This window comes from Lygodium microphyllum, chromosome 15 (genome assembly GCF_053477565.2).
Source record: "Lygodium microphyllum isolate KBCC chromosome 15, Lygodium_microphyllum_v1.1.10, whole genome shotgun sequence".
NCBI classification, from domain to species: domain Eukaryota; kingdom Viridiplantae; phylum Streptophyta; class Polypodiopsida; order Schizaeales; family Lygodiaceae; genus Lygodium; species Lygodium microphyllum.
In genome coordinates, this window is record NC_141149.1 from 52,314,511 (window position 1) to 52,337,581 (window position 23,071).

General features: G+C 38.6%; 1 protein-coding gene across 1 annotated transcript in view; it reads left to right on the forward strand.

Annotated features, from left to right (window-relative positions):
• Window positions 1-15,443, forward strand: part of ATERDJ2A (DnaJ / Sec63 Brl domains-containing protein) — a 28,907-nt gene extending 13,464 nt beyond the window's left edge. The window contains exons 4-11 of the mRNA XM_087694172.1: window positions 7,990-8,110; window positions 8,194-8,300; window positions 8,474-8,694; window positions 10,413-10,590; window positions 12,979-13,098; window positions 13,181-13,267; window positions 13,381-13,500; window positions 13,949-15,443. Coding sequence (XP_087550298.1) covers window positions 7,990-8,110; window positions 8,194-8,300; window positions 8,474-8,694; window positions 10,413-10,590; window positions 12,979-13,098; window positions 13,181-13,267; window positions 13,381-13,500; window positions 13,949-14,758 — 1,764 coding nt within the window. The 3' untranslated portion in view covers window positions 14,759-15,443. The remainder of the gene's footprint in view (window positions 1-7,989; window positions 8,111-8,193; window positions 8,301-8,473; window positions 8,695-10,412; window positions 10,591-12,978; window positions 13,099-13,180; window positions 13,268-13,380; window positions 13,501-13,948) is intronic.
• Window positions 15,444-23,071: the final 7,628 nt, after the last annotated feature.

Sequence of the window (23,071 nt, forward strand, 5' to 3'; positions counted from 1 at the left end):
AAAATTTCAGCCTTAGAACTCAGCTATGTTCAGCCCTAGAAGCTCTTCTAGGAACCTTTTTTAATCTCCATTCTAAATTGCCCAATTCTTGCTCTTGACAAGGATTGGAATTTTTATTTGTAGTAGCCATGGCTAGTGGAGAAGAGAGGAATAGAGTGATTATGTTGTCTGGGCCTTGGCTTCTTTGAATACACCTATCTATTGCTATGCAATCCCAAATCACAATGTGCCAAGGCCCAACACGGGGCAACTGTATGCAATATCTAGGTAGCAACATGACTTCTCCAAACAATAACATGTTCTATTTAGGTGCTAGCATGCATGGCTCCTAGCCCAAGCAATAACCACTGCATTCTTCTTGTCTTCCCCACACCCCGTTTCAAAATAAAACATGGAAAAGAAGTTGGCTTTGTAAAGAAATACCCTAATGCAAAAACACAAATACAATAATATAACAAAGCACAAACTGAACATAACATAGTTAGGGTTAGGATAACTTAGAGACAATGAACACTATGAAGTGAGTGTTGCCTTTTAAAATCTTGATGGTTTTTTAACTAATCTAGAGAATCAGACGGAGGAGGGTTTTGTAGAAATGGTAAACAACACATCCTTTCCAACAAGACCACATAACAAGAAGCATATGAATGAAAATACGAGATATCCAACTGTTCAAGATTGATATCCACATTGACATTCAAACAAATCTTGGGCATATTTTTCCGATTAGCATGGAAGTGTTTATGCATAAAGGTCAGATATCATGAAAGACATGGTGATAGTCAAACATAAGGATCTATAGATTCAAAATAAATTCTTGCAAACTGGAGATACTTATGAAAGGCATTGATTGGAGTGTTTGAGAACCCTAGAATAGTTGGCCAATTAACTTGAGGAATAGGCAGTGAATCTTGCGAACTCAATGCTCGACAAGGAAAAAGTGTAGAATCAAATCTATGATACCCAAGTACCAACTAAGACCAAAACTAGAACTAGAAAGGGACTGGAAACAAGCCCAAGCCCTTTTTCTTTTCTTTTTTTAAGGCCTCTTGCCCCAAAGCAGCTAGGACATCGAGGAAAAGATGCATGTTGGCTGCCTAGTGACCTACTAAGACTACAAAGGAGATGGTAATCTTACTAAGGGAGTAGAGAGGACATCGCATTGGAAAAAGGGTGCTCGTCCTCTGCCCAATGGCCTACTAAGTCCTGCCAAGGCGGATGGAAATCCAATGGACTTTATTTTGATGGCTGCTGTTTTGTTTTTCAAAAGATTTATCCTTAAGTGGGTATTTTCTAGAAGTTTTCATTTGATTGAGTAATAGTGCTCCAAGGAAAGAAAGGGATGGTCAGTCCTAAGACCTTTACAAAACAAACCAACCTATCCTAACCACTACTAGGCATTGATGATGAAGGAAAGAGGCTGCGTGGGAAGCATCTATGGTGGGTATGTGGAGAGGCAAAAAGAAGTGCGGAAAGCAAGCTAGACAAGCTAAGCAAGGGAGTCTCCCTTGAAGATGGCCATGTGCAATGCCGCGAATATGTTGGATCCAAAGTCAACCACTCCAGAGACTCAAAAACAATAAATGCACATAGATGCATGTTTAGAAGAGTAGAGTGCCAATGCATTGGAGTTATGCAAGAGACAATGTAGGTATAATCATGCTCATGAAAAGTGCTATGCAATGGTGTCACTTGGATAGTGCCATCGCAAGGGAATTGCTCACTTGCCCAAGCGTTCTTTTATAATCATGGTCATCTTAATGATGTGGATAAAGATACATTATAATAATATTTGAATTAAAAATTGTAATCAACACCCTGTTACCAACAAGAGAAGAAAGTTGCCCCCTCTCAAATTGGAAGGGAAAGTTGGAGCCTTGAGGGAGTCTCTCTCCCCCTAAATCTAAAGAAGTAGAGGAGGGTGTATCCAAGTTGATCCTTGGTAGTAAGTATGGAAGCACCAGTCGATTCCAGAGGCCATTTGCTCTATAGGCGACAGTTGTTGCTGATGGGAACCCTCAAGAACCTAGGTCCTAGCGATAGCATTTATGGCATTAGGGGTAGTAGGTGGTAGCATTTAGTGCAGGCGACGACATGTTTTGTGGCCCTTGATTGCAAGCAACAACATTTATGATAGACCATTCAAGGTAATAGGTAGTTTTGAGGGTTTTTCTATATAGAAACTCAGATTTCTCTCTCTTCTTAGCATTCTCTCACATTCTCTAGTCCATTCTTTGAATATCTCAAAATTTCTTAGCCAATTGAAAGAGTTCTTAGTTAGATTTGGTGGACAGCAGCAAGAATTTTGCTGTAAACCCTAATTCTATGTAGAAATTAGGGTTTACCAGCCACCTTGGGACCTGTGCCAACAATTAGAGACATCATCAACTGAAATCAACAGCTGAAATTCAAGGATTCATGGGGGATTTCAGATGCTAGCCATCCCATTTGATTTGGGGCAGCAGCATTTGGCTAGTTTGTGGTCCAAATTGTACAAGTCCTAGGTGAAGATCGAGGAGCAATTTGTGTGAATTGCTTGTTGATCGGTTGTGACAGCAAGGGGCTTTTGGATTAGGAGAGGAGATTGTGAAATTGTAGTTGTACTCCATCCAATAGCAATATATATTAAAGAAATATTGCAAGGGGCGCTAGTTTTGGGGTCAAATGGGTGTCCAATGTTCTAGAATCTTATGGTAAAGTGCGCATTTCAGTTTATGTTTATTAATTAATTGCTGTAATTAGATGTTTGATTAGGTTTTACTACCTTCTTTGAGAAGGAAGGTTGGTTCTAGATATCCTTCATGAATGGGGTGCGGTTAGCAATGAGAAGGCACATGCAAGCTGCAAAAACGAGATTGAGGTTGGATGGAGGGTAGCATGCCTATTTATAGAAAGTTTGGGTCCTCCTAGATAGGGTTTGTGGTGATGGGACATTGACACTTTTTAGGAACACATTTCTTTTTAATAAAGAGGTCTAATTCATTAACCATGTATTGGGGTCGTTTTAAAAAAGGTAATGCATTTTTAGCATAATAGTAGGACTGATGAAAAAGTAAAAGTGGGAATACTTGACATGAGAGTAGATGGAGAATAAGAGAAAATAGACATATAGTCCGTGTTGGTTTCTCCAATAGGATGGTGAGCCCCAAGTGGAGTATTCATCCTTCCTATGAAATCAATATATCTATGTACTGAATATGAAGGGGATAAAATAGGTTCACCTTCAAGTAGTTGTTGATACCAATGCATAAGGATGAGGTTGTACTTGGCTTGTGAAATCTCATATGGTTTGTAGACTCCATGGTAGTCCAATGTCTCGTCTTGGTGTTAGAAGTGGATGCAACAATGGAAGCATATATGTATGCTGGAATAGACTGCTGAATACAAGATAGAGAGAAGAGAAGAATAATGCAAAAAAAGAGAATCTGAAAGAATGCTCAGGAAATGGAATCCATATACCAAGACATGAGACACTCGCGTGCAACTATGAGTCACTGGCATTAGCTTCTCTCTCCAATAGGATCTCTAGGTGATGGATGCACAACTGAGGAGTATAGAATATATAGGACATAAATGTGCCATAAATGATAGCTGGTCGGCCAGCATTAAATACTGGCGGTTGGCATGCATAGACTCACACATGAGTTGACATATTTGCTAACACCCTCTCTCAAATCATGGGTGATTTGATACAATACAATATACAATGATAATGTTCCAACAACATAGTACATACAACAATGTCCACTACAGTAGAACCATTTATACCCAAGTACTAGGTGTGCAAGATATTACCAAGGTGCCTTGGAGAGAATCTAATGTCAATGTCGATCGTACTAGCTCTTGAAAATAGAGAATAATTATAGCTGCTCTTAATGTCTGTTAACAATGTCTCGCAGTAGTATATAAGACCATCCTGTCAAAAATGCCTCTGAACATATGTGACCATGGATTCTCCGCCTTTGGCAAGACCACCAAAGTGGCCCCTCATGTGAGCACTAGACTAGGAGCCAATCTTACTCTTTGTCAAATATCAACCCATCACAGACTTGGATGTCAATCCTAGCTCTGGGATTTGAATTTGTCGGACTTCAGTCGATGTTTCAGGGATCTCTCTCTTTGGATCCTGTGCACTTGTATACCTTTATAGATGAGGCTCACCGGCCCCACCTCACCAGCCTCTCACATTGCCTCTTTGGCACTAGAGAGTCGCGAGGGATGATCGCATAATCTATACTAGAAAGCAGCAAAGGAAGGAGCAACCATACCCTCCCCTTGATCTGAAGAAGCGGATCCCTCTTGCGGCTTCACTTGGGCCAGAGGATTTGAATTGGAGTTTGAGGAAGAGGATGATTCAGTAGAAGAGTTCGGATCCCACTTCTTCTTCTTCTCCTTCTTTCTCGAAGCCGCTAACTCCTTACGATCCTTCCAGAAGTGTCCCTTCTTACCATAGTGATAACACTTGGCCTTTGATTTCTTCTTCCAATCACCTCTCTTGGAAGCTACAAGAGCCTCACTAGACTATGTATAATGAGACAAAAGTCTGCCCTATAGACACAGAGATACCTCATGCTCAAGTAGCATGAAAGACATATGGGTAAAGCTCATAGGTGTTGAGGATGTTTGCGCCCTCAAAGCATTGATCACTCCATCAAACTTTTGGGGGGGAGCTTGTAGAGCATCGTCCCCACAAAATGTGCCTCTGGAAGAGCAAACTGCACGCGTCGAAGCTGGTCCTATACCTATGTAATACAGAGCAAAAATGATTGAATAGTGTCCTTAGGCTCAAACTTCATTTGTTGGAGCTGTCCATACACTGTCATTGCATGCGTAGTGAAAGGTGCCTCGTAAACATTTAAAGCTTCGACCATACTTCTAGAGATGTCATGCAAGAGGTAATTGCCAGTAGAACTTCTTAAGGAATACATTGAAGAAGAGCATAATAGGCATGTGTATAATCCATATCCCATGTAAGCACAACTTCCTCATGATTGTCCTCATCGAAATCTTTTGGAATCGGTAAAGGACACTAAGGATGTGGAATTGCCCCACAAACAATATACTACAATCACTTTTGCACAGGCCAAGCTTTCATAACTGCACTCCAAGTTAGATAGTCAGGGCCATGTAACCTATCATTGCTCATGCCAATTTGCAATTTGTGTAAGATAGGCATCTATGCTGTCCCCTTCACGCATCTCCTTAGAATTTTACAATTTCCTCAAATAGGCATTGAGTGCCTCATTCTTGATTTGATAAAGAGATGCAAGCTTATCCCAAGCATTCTTTGTAGTTCGACATGAGTGGATGTGGGGAATAATGAGTCTCTTCTTCATAAGAGCAATCAAAGAGTGTGCTTGAGTATCATAGATATCCCAATGTACTTGATTGGTAGTAGGAGGAGCAATAGTAGCAACTCTTGAAGAGCTAGAAGTGGCAATGGAACCACTTGAAGTAGAAGCACTAGCATCCGTGGGTGCATTAGGGCTTGTTGGCTGTACCTCTGAACCCATGACAGTTCTCCAAAGACTTTCGCAACCAATACATGCTTCATCATGTATGACCAAGTGGAATAGTTGGTACCATCCAACTTTTCATAAGTAGAAAGCATCCTAAACAACTCATGCTAACTATTTGCCATCTTTGAACTCGCTAAAGATACTAATGCAGCTGAGGTAATTGCTCAAATTTGTCCAAGACCTGACAAGGGAGCTGCTGTCCCAACACCTATGTGCGAAAAAAATGGCTGAAAAATAAAACGAGATGAAAAAGAGCTTATAACCAATGGAAATGTCGATCTAGATGCTGTTTGGGTTTTCACATGTAGAAATGTTGGGGGAGCAAGCTGAAATTTGTCGAAGTTGGAGTTGAATCAGGCAATTTGGATGAAAATCCCCAAATTTTGCATTTGAGTGTTGGAGAGATTGCTGAACTTGCATGAATTTGATGATGATTCACACAATGGAAGGTGAATCCAGCAAAAGCCCCAAATTTTCTGATGGAAATTTGAAGAAGTTTCAGAAATTGAGCAGATTGGTTGAAAACCTCTAAATTTCTAGGTAACGGCTGTGCGAAATTAAAAATTTATTTGGATTTTAGGATTGGATGGGTAAGACAGATTGAAAATTGCATAAATTTTGAAAACCCCAAATTTGAAAACTAGGGCTTTTGAGATTTTCTGGATTGCTGAAAATGGTAGAGACAGGCAAGATAGACTGGAAATTGCACACATTTTTGAAAACCCCCAAATTCAAAAATAAGGGTTACTGAGTTTTTCCTAGATTTGCAGAAAAGGGTGGGCAAGGGCTGAGAGTGGCTGCTTGTGGGACTGGGCGGGATTGCGTGCAAGGCTGCATGCGGGCTTGTGGAGGGGCTGTGCATGGCCTGGGCAGTGAGAGGGGCTGTGTGCAGCGTGCACAGAGAGAGAGGGTGCAGTAGAAAATGTTGCATTTGAGGTGATGGCGGCTATGGGTAGCAATGCCTTGAGAATATCCTTGTGTCAAAGTGGGCGATGGAACCGATGCATCAATGGTGCCAAGCTTCATCGGATCAATGGGCAGCTCAATAGACAAGAAGTGGAGTAGGGTGAGAGTGACCATATACACACAAAAAGTGTGGAAGAGTACCTTCACTGAAAATGAATCACAAGAATGAATGTACAAGTTACAACCCTAAGGCTATATAGACGTACATATTGAAGTGTGTTTACACAGGAAAAAACCCCTCCTATGCAAGAGGGTAAAAAGTGCCTGTAGATACGGTGTGTTCACACCAGAATGACTCGCAGGAAAATATAAGATGTATTTAAAGATGCTAATATAATCTCTCTTTCTCTCTCTCCAGTGCAAACAGCAAGTATGAGATACTCATGTCCAGTTATTGCATGTAACATGCTCAGACTGCATCACTAAACATGTTCAAAGTTCTAAAAACAATGGGCCCTTTCTATCTGCTTAGATTAGGTTTTGTTGTCCTTTGGCTAGACCCATCAAGAGTCAAGATCTATATTCAATACACAGATGGTCAGAAAGGCTCTAGTGAAGGAGACACGTCAGTAAATGTCGGTGGAACTCCAGACGGATGTAGGAGCATTTCTTTTTTAATGGAACTCCAATGGATGTAGGAGCATTTCTTTAGTGTACAGTGTAGGTCATGAGCTTCAGTTATAATATAGAAGGCCATTCAGGTGGTGCAAACCCACATCATAGAAAGCCCCTAAGAGTCTTTTTTCATTCATTCAGTTTTTCAGTCTCAGAAGTTATGTACCTAAATAATTGCAGCACCCATTGTATTTAGCAGCCATTGTATTTAGCAGGTAGACCGGTCAGCAGTGTACTTGTAGTCAGCTCTTTTCAGCCTCTTTACTGCCACTCTCTATACTGTGTGCAGATTGCTGGTGTTTTCTTGCAGCAGTGGTACTTGAGGTGATCTTTGTGAACATTTTTTGTGGGATCGGTTAGCAAAGTAGTCAACAGGGTTGGATCTGAAATCGTTCTCTGATAGATGGGGTCAAGCTAAAAGGCTTTTGCCACAAAGTTCTGCAGACCTGTGTGTAATGATGCACAGATTAGAGAAACGGAGCTAAGCTAAAAGACCTTTGCCACAAAGTTCTGCAGATCTGTGTTAAACAGTGTACAAATTAATCCTTATTATGCAACAGTTGAGATGAATGTTTGTATCTGTCCTTTGTGGACTGCAAACTGCTCTTCCTGAGGTTTTATGTCCTGGTTGATCTTACGTGGGTTCTATAAAATCATATAAAGTATTCTATTTTTTTAATGGATTTTTTCAATATGTGTCCATTCTTTTGGTTCACCGTTGTATTGATTCTGAAATTAGAGCATATTCTTCAAAAGGTAGTTCTTATACCGTTTTAATTGCGTGAAGGCTCATCTTGTATTTTGATGTAAAGTTGAAAGCAGCCATTTTCCTTATGTGGTGTCCTTGTAACTTACAGTCTCTTTCTTTTTTAATGCTGGAAAAGAGCAGACCCAACCCTTTGAACCCTTCTCGATACTGGGCCTTGATCCAGATGCCTCTGATGCAGAAATAAAGAAAGCATATAGAAGACTGTCCGTGCAATATCATCCTGATAAGAATCCAGACCCTGGTAGGTCCAATTGTTGATGGGATGTGATGTTTGGTACCTCAAATTTTCTCACTTGGCCTCTCATTGTGGATCTGATTTTGCAGATGCCAATAGGTATTTTGTGGAATTCATATCCAAAGCCTACCAAGCCCTTACTGATCCTATCGCCCGGGAGAACTATGCCAAGTATGGCCATCCTGATGGAAGACAGGTAATCCAACAGTTCACATCAAATACTTACAGATCATGTGTTTGCAAACACAAATGTCAAGTTATGAAATACATTTGTGGGGTGTATGTTGTATAAAGCACTGCCAACATTGTAAAGTTATCTGGCTTGCTGCTGAAAATTTTTGTCTCAGGCAAGTTTGTTGATGTTTGCAGGGAATGCAAATGGGCATTGCACTTCCTCAGTTCTTACTTAATATAAAAGGAGGGGCTGCCTCTGGTGCTCTCCTGCTGGGCTTGGTTGGTTTGGGTATTCTGTTACCCCTCTTGGCTGCAGTTATCTATCTCTCACGCTCCTCTAAATATACTGGGAACTATGTTATGCACCAAACCTTGGTGAACTACTACTATCTTCTTAAACCTTCTCTAGCTTCAAGGTGGGTTTGTACAAAGGTTCTTTACTTTTCATAGATTTAAGAATTAACTTTTTTATCTTGGAAGATACTCATTGGGGGAAGGGGGGGCGGGGAGGGGAGCAAGATGTCTTAGTGTTTTCAAAAGACCAGTTTCCCCATGAGGTAAATGGAGTGATTACAATGGTAAAATTTAGTGTTCCATCCATGGAAAAGTGAAATACAAGCTGTAACCTATCGTCTAGAAATCTGGTTATGAAGTGTTGCTGAGAGGGTAGTGTATAGTTCCTACCGGATGCACAACGCATGATATGGTTTGGCAACTTATTCACACAAAATTTTGGAGGGTTGATTGTTTAGGTAAGGGCTTGGATATATTATGTTGGCTAAAACCCATTCAACAGAGAGCAAATTTTGGGTTCAATATTTCTGAGTAGAGTTGCCACATGTCCTCTTTTGGAGATTTACAACACTAAATTTGAGGATGGGCCTGAAGCTGTTGTTCCGAAAATGTAATTTTTAGTGAGAAAGGATGTCTGATGATATGTATGTAGCAGCAATACTATGCATGAGCCTACCTGGTTCGTATAGGGCTTTGGACTATGTTCACTAAAGAATGGCAAGCTTGAGATAGTTTGCACACTATGCAAGTATGCTTCAATTTCCCAGGAAAGCCAAGTAAGAAGTACTCCCTAGGAAAAAGTTTGTACATGTGCTACACAGCTAGCTGTCTGAGGTGTTCACATTCTGCATTTTTTGATTGATTGAGAATCATAAAGTTTTTTCAACCATGTGAATTGAGAAGCATAATAATTTGCCTCCAAGCTATTTGATGCTTTCTGGATTGATAGGAGCTGTTAATGCTTATCTATTAAGATTGTCTCTAGGTACTTGCCTTACACTCAAATTTTCATGTTAATATTTGAGAAATAGTTTTCCTATTGAAACTTGATCAAGTGACAAAGAGGGACCAGGAAGTACATTCCTCATAAATTAGAGTGGTGCTTCAAGGTATTAAGAAATCTTACAAACTAGTGCCTGATTAAGTGGAGGTAAGATCAAAACCATAGGCATCAAAGTGGTAGTCAAGCTCGAGGAATTAATGTCTGGTTTGACAAGGAGTCAGCACACAAATAGATGTACCAGGCTTATGGTATATGATGCAAAATGTTTACTGTGGAGTCTGTGCTTAGGACATGGCTGCGACTCCTCATTCAGTAAATGGTCAAATAGTGTCCACTTGTATCCGAGGGCTGTATGCCGAGGGCTGTATGCAAGGTGTAGGCACACCCTATCAATGTGCTTATTTATAAGCCATGCCTGTGAAGATGAACGAAATTCTAGTATCTTTTTTTTTCCTTCTTTTTTGTTGTGGGGGAGGGGGGGAGGGTTGTAAGTTGTTCTTGATTACCATTGTTACTGCAGCAGTGCTTAATTCTGATTTATGTATCAAGGGCAAGTAATTTGTTTGATGCTTGTGCTTGCATCAAGTTCTTGTTTGTTACCATGTTTGATTGTACTTTATTTCATTCATGTGAAGTAAGGCTTTTCATTGAGATCCTTTTATTCAGAGATTTTAAGCAATGAGACTCTGGATGATCTGCACATGAATGGCTGTTTTATGTTGGGCCCATTTGAGGACCATAAAACCATAGTTGTTAATCAATATGAAGAGACCAGTATGTGAACATTTTTGAATCATGACATGATCTTATGCATAAATGCTGCCTTTCTTGATGCAGCAAGGTGATGGATGTGTTCATTAAAGCTGCAGAGTTTGCCGAGATCCCTGTTCGGCGAAGTGATGAAGAACCATTGCAAAAACTTTTCATGATAGTTCGGAGTGAATTGAATCTTAATCCGAAGAATTTAAAACAAGAGCAAGCAAAGTTTTGGAAGGGTCACCCATCGCAAGTCAAGGTTTTAATCAGTCTTCTCAAAATTTTCGTGAAATAAGTATTATGGTCTGTGAGAAAATGGAAGCTTTAACCTGCTTGTGTCTTTTACATAGGTCTTAAGTAATTTAAGTCTTCTAGATGAGTGCTCTGTTTGGGAGGTACCAGCTTGTAAGAGGGGCACTGGTGGTTTATTGAAACCATGAGAGATCTTTTTAGGTTCTCGGGAAGACCTGCCTTTTAAGGAAATATGCTTTGCCCTACCATCCATAAGTGCATATGTTGTGCATCAATCATCTTATCAGGATCTCTTTACACACAAATTTAAGATATTTTCCTAGAGGAGAAAAGAGAATCTATGCCCCTAGTGCTGTAATAACCTATTTTTCTGAGAAGTATGTCAAAAGCAATAGCACACTTTGCTATAGATGGAGATACAAAGCTGCCCACTGCTGTCCTGACTCCATTTGCGTTGTCAACTCATGTTTCATGGCTAAAAACTATAGTTTTTGCAGCAAAGAAGAGAAGCTTAAGCTCAAAGCTTACTTTATAACTTAAGTGAGTTGCTTATTGGGTGAAATTTTCAAATGATCATTAAACCTAAGGTGCAAACTTTCAATTAATGAAAGTTTCACATAGCACCTTGTTTCTTTTGCCCATCCTTGTACCACATAGCCTATACACTTGTCCATTGCATACCTTGATGTCAAATCCTTCACTGTTGGTGCAATGTTCACCATACTAAGAGCCAGGGGTACCAAAATTAGAGTTCATTTTTAAATTAAATCATTAAGCCCATTTCTTATTTTGGTGATAGTGGATGGAAAACACACACATACTACACACCACCACTGCCACATCGAGAAATGTGTATGTGTTGCAAGTACACAAAGCTGAATTGATCTATGTGTGTGTGTGTTGCAAGTACACAAGGTTGAATTGATAGATTGATAATATGTGATATGAAAGTGCAAAGCCTCATCAAATTCTAGGTGTTATGGAAGGTGTTCATGTGACACACCTATATACATACACACTAAGATGTGCTATGGAAGGTGTTTACATGACATACTTATATACACGCACTAAGATATGCTCACACTCAACCTCCTTTGGTTTATGGGTTATTGAAATTGTGACGCAAAAGATAAGGAAAGTGGGAATGTCTTATTGCAATAGAGGCAGTGCCTAATCTAGTATGAAAGATTCTCTAGGAGATACAAAATGGAAAGATATTTTCTAACTAGAATTGGAACATGGCATGTTCCACTGACAAGCTTCGGGACTTAAAGTTGGGGTTGATTCAGAGGTGTGTACGCATGGCTCAACGGCTGATCAAAGGCCAAGATGTGGATATGCATGGCTCAAGGGCTGATCCAAAGCCAAGAAGCTCAGAGGCTTAGAGGCACAATGCACACGAGTAAAGGCTCAAAACTCAAGTATGGCTTTTGGACTCAATTCAGAGGCCATAAGAACACCCTCGAAAGGTATAATTCTTTGGGGGATCCTAAAGAAAGAAAATAGTAAAAAGAAGTAGAAATTATTTTGGATTTGAAACTTGGATAGAGTACCCCACATTGTTAGTTAATGTATGCGATGGAAAGGTCTTAGCACATTTGTGTGCATGCCTAGAGTCTAGTTCCAATTACACTTTATTCATTTATTTTTAAAATAAATATTTCAAGTGATTAAAATTTTAACCGGATAAAAATTTCCCCTTGATGGCGATGTTGCTCATTTGTGACGGCAGTACTAAGCATAGGACACTTGGTGGGTCATTTTACATCCAATGACGAAGGTAAAGGACCCGGTTGACTTTCAGTGTGTTGATGGAGGCTCCATTTGACAATAAGAGGCTTGGATTTAAAAAAGCCTTAGAGTTTATATGATTAATGTGGTGTCTTGGGCCCAAATGTGTGAAGTGCCTTTGTTACAATATGGGCCTCTGAAGCATTCTTGTAATCAAAGGGTTAATACTCATGAATTAAAGATTAAGGCAATCTTAACATTTGAAGGTTGAGAGAGTTGGGCTGCATATGCATGGATGATGTGGCACAGGTCAGTGGCACAGGAGAGATGGGCTTTAGCAGGTTGCAGTAGGCATCACAGCCTACAGGTGGCAGTTGTTGGTCGATGAAACTTTCTCTGTGCAATCTAAAATCAAAATTCGACTCCTGATGCTTTCATTCAAACATGGCTGTCTTGCACGTGTATCACTTGGCCTTCAATTAAGTAACTGCATTTGGCATTCCTTTTCTTGCATGTGTGGCTTTAAGACATGCAGTTTGGAACATGCTTTATTGATTGCATCAATAGATGTGGAAACCTTAGAGGCTTGAATTTTCAAGTCTGGAGCTCTGTTGCAAATTTCTGATAATTATCAATAGCATCACTCATGTGTGTTCACATGCAGACAGAGCTGCTGCTACTGTCTCAATTGAGCAGGGAGGCTGCCAGTGTACCTCTTGGTCTTCAGGCTGATTTTGCACGTGTACTGCGTCTTGCTCCTCGTCTTCTTGAAGAGTTAATGAAGGTACATTCATCAGAAATTCCTTTTATTTTGTCATTGCCATGCTCTTTCATATAGATATTTCAGAAGACGACTATATCTGCAGATGGCAGTGGCTCCGAGGAACGCCGAAGGATTCGGATGGCTCTGCCCAGCCCTTGGGGTTATAGAACTTTCTCAGAATATCATTCAGGTTAGCTAATCAGTTTCTGTTTTCGTGTTTTTAAGTGTAAGCACAGTCCTTGCCTTCCAAAGTGTGTGCACATAGTATTTCTATCTATCTTCATGTGAAATGAACTGGTGCAGGCTGTGCCTTTGAGTGCTCGTAAAGTTTCAGACAAAGCAAGCAGTGGGGGAGAAGGAATAGCTGGATTTTTACAGCTTCCTCACTTCAGTGAACACACTGTGAAGAAGATAGGACGGAAGGTAGGCTTCGCAACCTAGTTATGGTGCCATGCTAATATTGTCTATTCCTGAAGGAAAGTGAACTACACATGTGCATGGACAAAGCGACAAGATGGAGAACGGCTTTTAGAAGCTATAAATGCACAGATTTCTCTCCTAACTTTCCAGTAAATCAACAAAAGAAAGTTTGTTCTCAGTAAGAAAGTTCAGTACATTGCTTCTTTGATGATTGCTTTTGACTTTGAGTTTACCTGGTGGGTATTAGTTGAAAGATAGTCATGTGCCTTTATGCTTGAAAGCATGATGTTGGTCTGATAGGATGATGTGTGCCATACGCTTTTAGGTGTTTACATATTCTCTCTGCTAAATAGCTTATATGCTTGGGCCCTTCTACTTGCATGGGTTAACTCTAATTAGGGAAATTTAAGAATGCTGGATTATCTCTCTGAGGCTTGTTCTGTTTCTGCAGAAAGTAAGGACCCTGCAAGAATTTAGGGACCTCAGTGTGGAGGATCGCAAAGAGCTTCTCATCTCAAAAGGAGAGTTTACTGAACAGGAGGCATTAGACATTGAGACAGTTCTTGACATGATGCCTGTGATATCATTGGATGTAACATGTGAAACAGAAGGTGAAGAAGGTATTCAAGAAGGAGACATTTTGACCATGAAGGCATGGGTGTCTCTGAAGCGTGGAAATGGGCTAATAGTGGTGCACCCTCATGCACCATATTTCCCTTATCATAAAGATGAGATATACTGGCTGTTGTTAGCGGACACAAGCAAAAATTTTGTATGGGTGTCTCAACGGGTATCCTTTCTGGATGAGGCTGCATCTGCTTCAGCTGCATCAAAGCTGGTGCAAGAGTCCATGGAGGGGACAGGAGCAAGTGAGAATGAGGTCAGCAGAGCTGTGAAAGAGGCTGTGAATAAAGTTAGGTCTGGTTCAAGGTTGGTACTTGTGAAGTTCCAAGCACCTGCTGAGGGGAGCTACAATCTCACAGCGTTCTGTTTGTCAGACACTTGGATTGGCTGTGATAAAAAAGTGAGCATTAAGCTGAAAGTTGGCAAGAGAAGTCGTGCTGGTACACGAAATGTGGTATATGAAGAAGGCCCAGCTGAGGATGGGCTAGAAGAGGAGGAAGAGGAGGACACAGCGTATGATGAAGATTATGAAAGTGAGTACAGTGATGAAGATGAGGACTCCAAAAAGGAGGATACAAAGCAAAGCCCAGCTGAGCTAAAGCCAAGCTCAGATGATGATGGTTCAGATGATGATTAGGGAAACATTAGCACCTTGTAGAGCTTGTGAGGGCTGCAGCTATTCATATGTTTTACCTTGAATCCTCACATAGCTGCTCCTGCACAAATCAGGTGTACCGACTGTGATGCGAAGCGAATCTGTGAAAACCTATGTGACTTACTGGGTTTCACATACAATTTTGTTTTATGACATGATTTGTTAAGTTAGCCCAAGCAGGGTTAGAATCAGACATCCCCTTTTGCCTTGCTGGTCAGATGAAGAGCTTCCTTTCTTGCTTTTCCTTCTGGTCCTCATCTTTGAGCAAATCAAAGTTCAAAAGTGGAGACGTTTCAAACTGGTGAGGAATACTTTCTCATTCATGGAGTTAATAGTTTTGTACTCCGCATATATACAAGGGCTCTGCAGCTGGATCATTCTTTGTTGCTTTTCAATGGAACACACACACAAAGGTCCTCCAATCTATATGCTTGATCCGAGATCTATCTTTCCATCATCATAATGATTGTGAGAAAATTGTGTTTCCCAAATTGTGATACACTGTCTAGATCTTTGCGCTTCCGTTTTGTTTTGAGAATTCTAGATATGATGATAGGAAAAAGGGAACACGATATGGAAAGGGAACATGATATGGGAAGTCCCATGTGCTTCTGATTGGCCTCGTATGTTTTATGATGATAACAAAAGAACACATTATGGGAAGTTGTGTGCACATCTGATTGATCTTGTGTAGTTTGGGTATCTCAATGAGGTGTTACATTTTAATCGACTACATCTTCTGTTCTATAGAGCTTAATCTAGCAAGAAAATTCAGAGTTCATCGGTTTCTGTAGGGTAAATCTAAATGTGTGTGGTTGTGGAAGTAGATTCGCGTATGCACAACTAGGTAGGATCATGTGAAGCGACGTGTGTATCTTGGAGTAGACATAGGAGGGTCTTAGTAAGTTTGAGTTTGTTGTCCCCACTATTGTAACAAGTCTTAGAGCTTTTTAAGACATTGGATAGCAACAAACCTTGGAAGTAGTCTTGAAAAGATGTCCTCCGTGATTAATTGTAGCATATTAGGAGGTATGTTGTGTGCATTTCCTTAACACCATGAAGGGAAAAATTATTTTGGTGTTGATAAGGAAGGGATGATTGCAACCATTTTGAGAGAGAGAGAGAGAGAGAGAGAGAGAGAGAGAGAGAGAGAGGGGTGTGTAATAGACCTTCACGAGACTTAAGTTATAATAATGTCATGAGGCATAAATTGACATACTGGAAAGGCACATAAGATATATCGATAAGAAATCCTTTGTATTGATAATAGAAAGATACATCATTGAGGTACATCTCAAGACTACATCCTTATGATGCCACACATGTGAGGGTTCACCACTATGCCTAGGAAATCAAATGAAGAAGCATAACCTTGAGTAGAGTTTGAGTTACTAATACTACCTATACATGTGTTTTTGGTAGCAATTTCTAAATGTTGCATCTTTCTATCATGAATACAAAGGATTTTTAATCGATATATCTTGTGTCTTTCCATTGTGTTGTTTCTATGTAGCATGACAGTTTATGAGGCGCCTTCCACCACTATGAAGGTAAGGGAAATGGTAGTGGAAGGTTTTAAAGTTTTATGTAGTCCATCTCTTATCTTTCTTTTATTTGCCATTATGTCACAAGGAAAACTATAACCAAATTCCTTTTTAACTGGCATGAGTTTGGAACCACGCACATCTAAAGCACCTTTGACTAGAATCAACATGTGTAAACCCAAAGCAATAGTGTGGTGAACCTTTGGGTCCAATACTGAAAAATAATGAGTTACTATTATTAATAGCATCTAACCAATTGGATAACCATAAGCTCTGACTAGCTTTTAATGTTGGGCAATCTGTCAAGGATTAAGTATGTTAAAACCATATGAGACTTTACTTTTAACAATTTCATTTCTTTTTGCTTCCATTCCTTTAGTCGGCCAAAGGTCTTTTTGATATGATTTGAAAAATGCCTATAATCTTAACAATGCCCAAAGACTTTCTGATAGCAAAAACAAAGAAAATACTATTTCTCATAAATCTAGGTTTTAAGGCTCGGCTTACAATGGATATGAATCCCAAAGATCGGGCTGATATACATGTCGGGATCTAACCTTAATCTTAACTCTAATGGTGTGAGTACTTTTTTTGCAACCTTAACGGTTCTTAAGCAACTCGCAAAGGAATTTTTGCTTACTCATTAGAGAGAGATGAACAAAAAGTTTTCATCGATGGCGTTCCATGAATCATCGTATATGAAACGAATTAAACATACATAATCCATTACTTGCATTTTACTAGACGCTTGAGCAAAACAAGGTATTTGTGCACGCATGGAAGGCCACTTTGGTTAATTTGTATTATAGAAACAATTTATTTAGAATATCTGGGAATGAAACTTAAGCGAATATAGATTAATGATAGATTATCTGCCTTCCAAGCAGAGGATATGGGTTCGATTCCCGTTATTCGCAAGTAACTTTTTGACAAGCAAGATAAGAGATGGCCATAAGGAAACTAACATTAAGTTAGTGTTGATTTTCAATGGATCATCCTATGCCTATCATCATCTCGGTGTTTCTTAGGTAAATGGAAGTAGAGAAAGAAATGGGATTTTCATTTATGATACAATCCTATTGTATGTTGATTTAGCAAACTAATGTCTCCAAACGGGCCTTCATTTCGAAGTGCTATAGGCTTGGGTTGGCATGCCCAGATAGGAAATTTATTTGGTTGGCATTACGGTTTTCACGCCCTTCGGGAGCCGAGTTGACTTAATTAGGCTAATGGATCATAATGTGCTCCATTAACTTTTTTGCGAAACCGTTGCATCTAGCCTTGTCTATTCACAAGGACTTGATTTTCCATTCAAAAATTACATGTTCGCGAATAGAATCATTAGTAATGATATTGTGCTTAAAAAGGGAAATAAATGAAACTACTTAAGACACAAATAAGAATCCAATAAAGAAAATGAAAAGTAATTTGTACGGATAAAATGAAAAATACCTATAAATTTCTTTGATTGTGCAGAAAAAAGGATGGACAGGAAATCTAAATCGTAGGTACTTTGAGATAAAAAGAAAAAAACCCATACTTACTAAAGATACGGCTAAGTGGCTTAAGACATTGGTTTATGAGTCAAATAATTAAGTTTTCTTGCTCCAAAACAAATTAAATACACATCATTATCGCTAATACAAAAATCAAAATTGCCATGAAATATAGAGCTTTAGCTAAGGATATTGCTCATATTTACTATGTTTACATGATAACAACAAAAGCATTAAAGAAAGCAACTTTAGGAGTTTAGATTCAATTTATTCCTTTATGGGTAATCATTTGTTTTGGCATGAAATACCTCCTTTCAGTAAACTGCCCTAACTATATATTAACTTTATTAAGAAATGTTTAATGTTGTTTTATTTTCTTCTTCATATTCATATAAGGCAGCATTAAAATTGAAAAAGTTAATGGCTAAAGGGAAAAATTTATTTGATGTTGCTTTTCAGCATCATATTATTGGAAGTCGGGACCGAATTGAATTGACATACAAAGATTTGTAGTCCTCTACATAACCACTCTGTCACCCGGCATAAAAGTAAGATCATTGTGAATATCTTGCTTTGAAATCTTGATAGATTTCAAACTTAAAGAATCTATCCAAGTACATTATCTCTTCCTCTTTTTGTTCATAACTTTGAATATATAAAATAATGCATGGTCTGATTAGCTAACGGATTTGCTATTAATTAAATTGGGCATTAACTTAAGCAAATGCATCTTGTCTAGTTGACATCAGATTATTTATAGTATTGTTATTGCCAAAAAACACTTTTTTCCATTTTTATTTCTAAACGAGTTAAGTTAGCTTAGCTCATGTGCTCTTCCAAATAACACATTATGTTTTACCTTTAGCTTGCCTGCAATAAGCCAATCGATAAGGCCAAAAGCAATTATCATGTCTCCTAGATCGGTATGGGCTTTGCTTGCCTGGTGGACCTTTGACAGACAAACAAACAAGATGTCCTATATTATCTTATTTTTTATGATAGCATGAGCATTCGATCATGGCTTTTACAAACAATTCCCATTTAGTTTAAGCACTTCAAAATAGGTTATGATAACATATCATCATGCTCAATATCTGAAATATCAAATTCCACTGGTGAAGTCTCTTTTATTGAGTTTTTATCAACGCCTTCATTAACCTTATTGTTTGTAGTTTTTTTGTATGAAATTCGGCCATTTTTATTTAGTTTTTATTGGCAAATTGGTTGCATCTACAACACTGTATAGTAACCATTAATTAAAGGTTCTTTAATGTTTCAATTATCATTTATCAAGACCTTTTGGTTAATGTAAGTTCCTTATCTTAGATTAGATACTTAATTTATATAGCTATTTCTTTATTAATAGAGTGTGGGGGTTGGATTTGAACCAATAGTCTTTAGATCATGAGCACGACAAGTTTGCCAATTACTCTACCATGTAGAACCATCTTATTGATTATTCAATTAAACCTAATGTTAGAAAGTATTGCTAGAACCTTCAATTTGACTAAATTTTGTTATTTCTTTTCAAGAAACTATCATTTCCTATTATGCAAAAAATCTTATAGTAGATGACAATAACCGATTTAAATGACTTATAGAAAAAATTCTACTTTATATAAGCTTTCAAACAATTGTAAACTAGGCACCCACCTTTTTTACATAAAGTTTACTTAATTCCCTGCTTTACCGGATCTTAGCACCCAAAGTTTGTTTATACAAACCTATGGCATGTATTCAGAGTTTCCTTGAGGTTGATTAGGCTTGAGGCCACCCTAGCCCATTGAGTGCTCTATCGCAAACCATAAACATTATACGCTCTACTGCAATAGATTTCACGGAAAACCAGCTATATCCGATCTTGGTTGGCCTTTCCAAGCCACTCTATCTTTTGATCAAGATTAGACTATATGTTTTCCCATTCCCAATGTAATTTTTAAGTTAGATCACGAATGCCATAAAGATATCCCCATTAATGTTATATTAGAAGCAAAATGTAGCAATGAACTTATTTTTAAAGACGTAATCCATATGTTAGCCAAAATTAGGTATGTTTGCTCAGCCACGTCAATCCTAGCTAGTCATTGTTTGGAATGACTGCAGCCACGTCATTCTAAACATTGTCTAGCTTTTGCTGCTGCATTACCATTATATTAGAATAAAAATGTAGTAATAAACTTATCGTTCTAAACATTGTCTAGCTTTTGCTACCGCATGTATTAGAAGCAAAATGTAATAGGAAAGTTAGGCAAGGCGAATCATCTTACATTCTGGATACTGAGTTAGTTGGTCAGAAGATAAGGACCGAGACCCCAACAGGCCAAAGCCACTGCTTTTGAAAGGACTTCTTATTGTAGTTATAGTCTTACTGTGATATGTTCTTTTTGGCAGTGTGATATGTTCTTTTTGGCAGTGCTTGAAGTGTTGGCCAACAATGGAGTTTTTCAGCTTAACGTGAAAATATTTTTGTCATTTTAAATGATGAATCTACTTGTCGATTACATGGAATGCAAATTGAAAAACATGGGATATCAAAGTTAAAAACCTCATCACTTTCATTAAGAGAATTCAACCTCATAACGGTGATTTACGGTCATCAATGTGATGTGATTGCAACGTTATGTGAAAACAGTCCGTCTCCCGATAATTTCCAGGACATATGATAGAAAAAGGCGATTGTCACACATCGAGGTCAAAATTGCATTGGGTGTTTCATGTCTTATTAGATTGTTAGAGATTTCTTAACTTACTTAAAAAACAAAAGAAGGCAACTATACTAAGGCAAAGAGGTATTGGGGCCATGGTGAATTCAATTGATGGGTTTAGAGCAATTTTTTTTTACAACAAAGATTGCTATGGCGGAATCCATTTGGATTGGCCAAAAGAATAGGTTCTTATTAATCGATTGTTATTATATAAGAATTCTTGTATCGCTCATGCAGATCTTCCATCTATTGGAAACCAAAGGATTCATTGCTTTTCCTTTTTTGTCGAACTTGTATAAACACAACCCTATTTGCACCTATCAGTTACGAACTTGCAATTGTTATGAAAGACAACCCCTAGGCTCAGTCATTGCTTTAAACTGTTAGGATGCTTAAAAGGTGGTTAAAGTATTTTGTAAAGTTAAGAAAGATTCGTAACCATATTTCTTTTTCAATAATGCAAATGCATGAAAAAAGTTATGCGTAACCATAAGCTATGACCAGCTTTTAATGCTGGGCTATCGGTCAAGGATAGAAGTACGTCAAAACCATATGAGACTTTGCCGTGAGCAGATTGTATCCATTGTGCAAAAACGGGCTCAATAAGAATCTATTTTTCTGGAGTTCCAAAGTCTAGCATGACATCGTTATTTACGTAAAGACCTAGTGTGTGGAAACCTACAAATAAGCTAGCCCAACTTAAATGGGATATTATTGCTTCTTTATGCTCCAACATTTTTCACAATACATTGTCTTTGTTTTGTTCCGAATCATAATCTGTCATGAAGAATATGGCCCCTACCATGATAGACCCAGCAATATATTCGTGATGGGCATAAAGTGGGTGGTAAAATGTTGTGCTATAAAAGCATAAGCAGGTAAGGTGAATCCAAACAGCAAACAAAGCACAACTATGATTCGTTTATAGGATTTGAACCCAGTTTGAAGCCATTCCTTTGACACTGCTGGAAAATTCTACTGTTTCCATTGCTTAAGTTTTGTTCAATCCATAAACCCGTGCAATTCCATCCCTGACTGTCTCAACCAGTCTCATCCACTGACAATTTAGTATAATAGTCGGTAATTCTTCTTTCCAGGATGGTTATTTTGTTTTTCTAGCTTTAAACAATGTCATTTTTTCTTTGATTTGCGTTTCTCTCTTCTTCAATGCCATAAATGTTCAAGAGCTAATGCATATTGAGCAATTCTTCCTGCATGTCCATTGACTTGTAGCCGAAACATTTCATCATAAAAGGCCTCTATTCGGGGTGAAAGGGTTAAGGACCTACCTAGTGTAAGGTCCGAAACTTAGGCAATAAAATGAAATGATTACTTTTGGCATCGTTTGCAAATAATATCAAAATAAGATTAATGTTAGGATCAAACAAATAGAGAACTCTGTAGCTTTAACTAAGACTCATAAGTTGCGGGTTTAATTGCATTTAGTATATAATTGTCCAGAGATTTCAATCTAATAATTCACTAGGTTTAGAAGTGGATTTGAACCACTGACCCAAGGATTTTCAGTCCTTTTCTCTAACCAACTGAGCTACCTAAGAAATCATTGCCAATTATTATTACATTATCTCTAAAGATTGTTAATTCATTTTGTATCTTTTAGCATTGAATCCGATCTCTCTGTCTTGATTCTTGCCAATATGAGATAGAGGTTTCTTGACTTACTTAACAAAAATAAATAAATCAATCTCTAGCTAGTAAAGCGTTTCGAGGTAGCCTGCTGAGACGAAGCAGTTCAATTGATTCCGCTACTTGCCTACTCTTGGCGCTGCTAAGAGGTGCCATGTCTGTGAGTTCTACCCCTATGAGTTATTAAATGGTTGTCTCTCTTTCCTAGTTTTCAGTGGAGCTGGAAGTGGCTATCCAAATAGCCACTTAATGTTAGAAAACGAAACAAACTTCATGATTCTTTGGGCTTGGGTCCGTATTCCATCGAAGCCACAGTTTCTTGTGATAATCAATTCGTTTCAGTTGTTTAGCCCTAAAAACTTGTGACTTGCAAGCAAAAGGACTTTCGGTCTTAGGTTTTAGAAATCCTTCCCAATAGTCAATGCATGAATATTGAAAAGTATATCTTGGGTCAGTACGGGAACCAGATCATGTTAGATAAAATAAATTAGGATAACGAGCCGCTTTGATACATGGACAGTCCTCGGATCACAAACCAATGGATGCAAGCAAATGGCGTGTCAAGAAGTTAGCTTGAATACCTAATCTATGTCACTCCATCGATTCTGCCACCTTATGGAATGACCAGATTGCAAGTGAGAGGTTAGATTATGAATCACTCAGTAATCCACATTGGTGTGACAAAAAAGATGGACCCACGATCCGCAATCCATATTCCCATAAAATCACACAACAAAGATGACTTTTTCGTTTGTAAGGTTCGTTATTGACATAGTTGCCCACATATCCTATCGACGAGGGGATCCATAGCTTCCTAGATGAGATGATCATGCCCCTAAAATTAGACCAACACTTCATCTAGCACTTTAGGTGATGAAGCGCGATGTGGAAAGGGGGATAAGA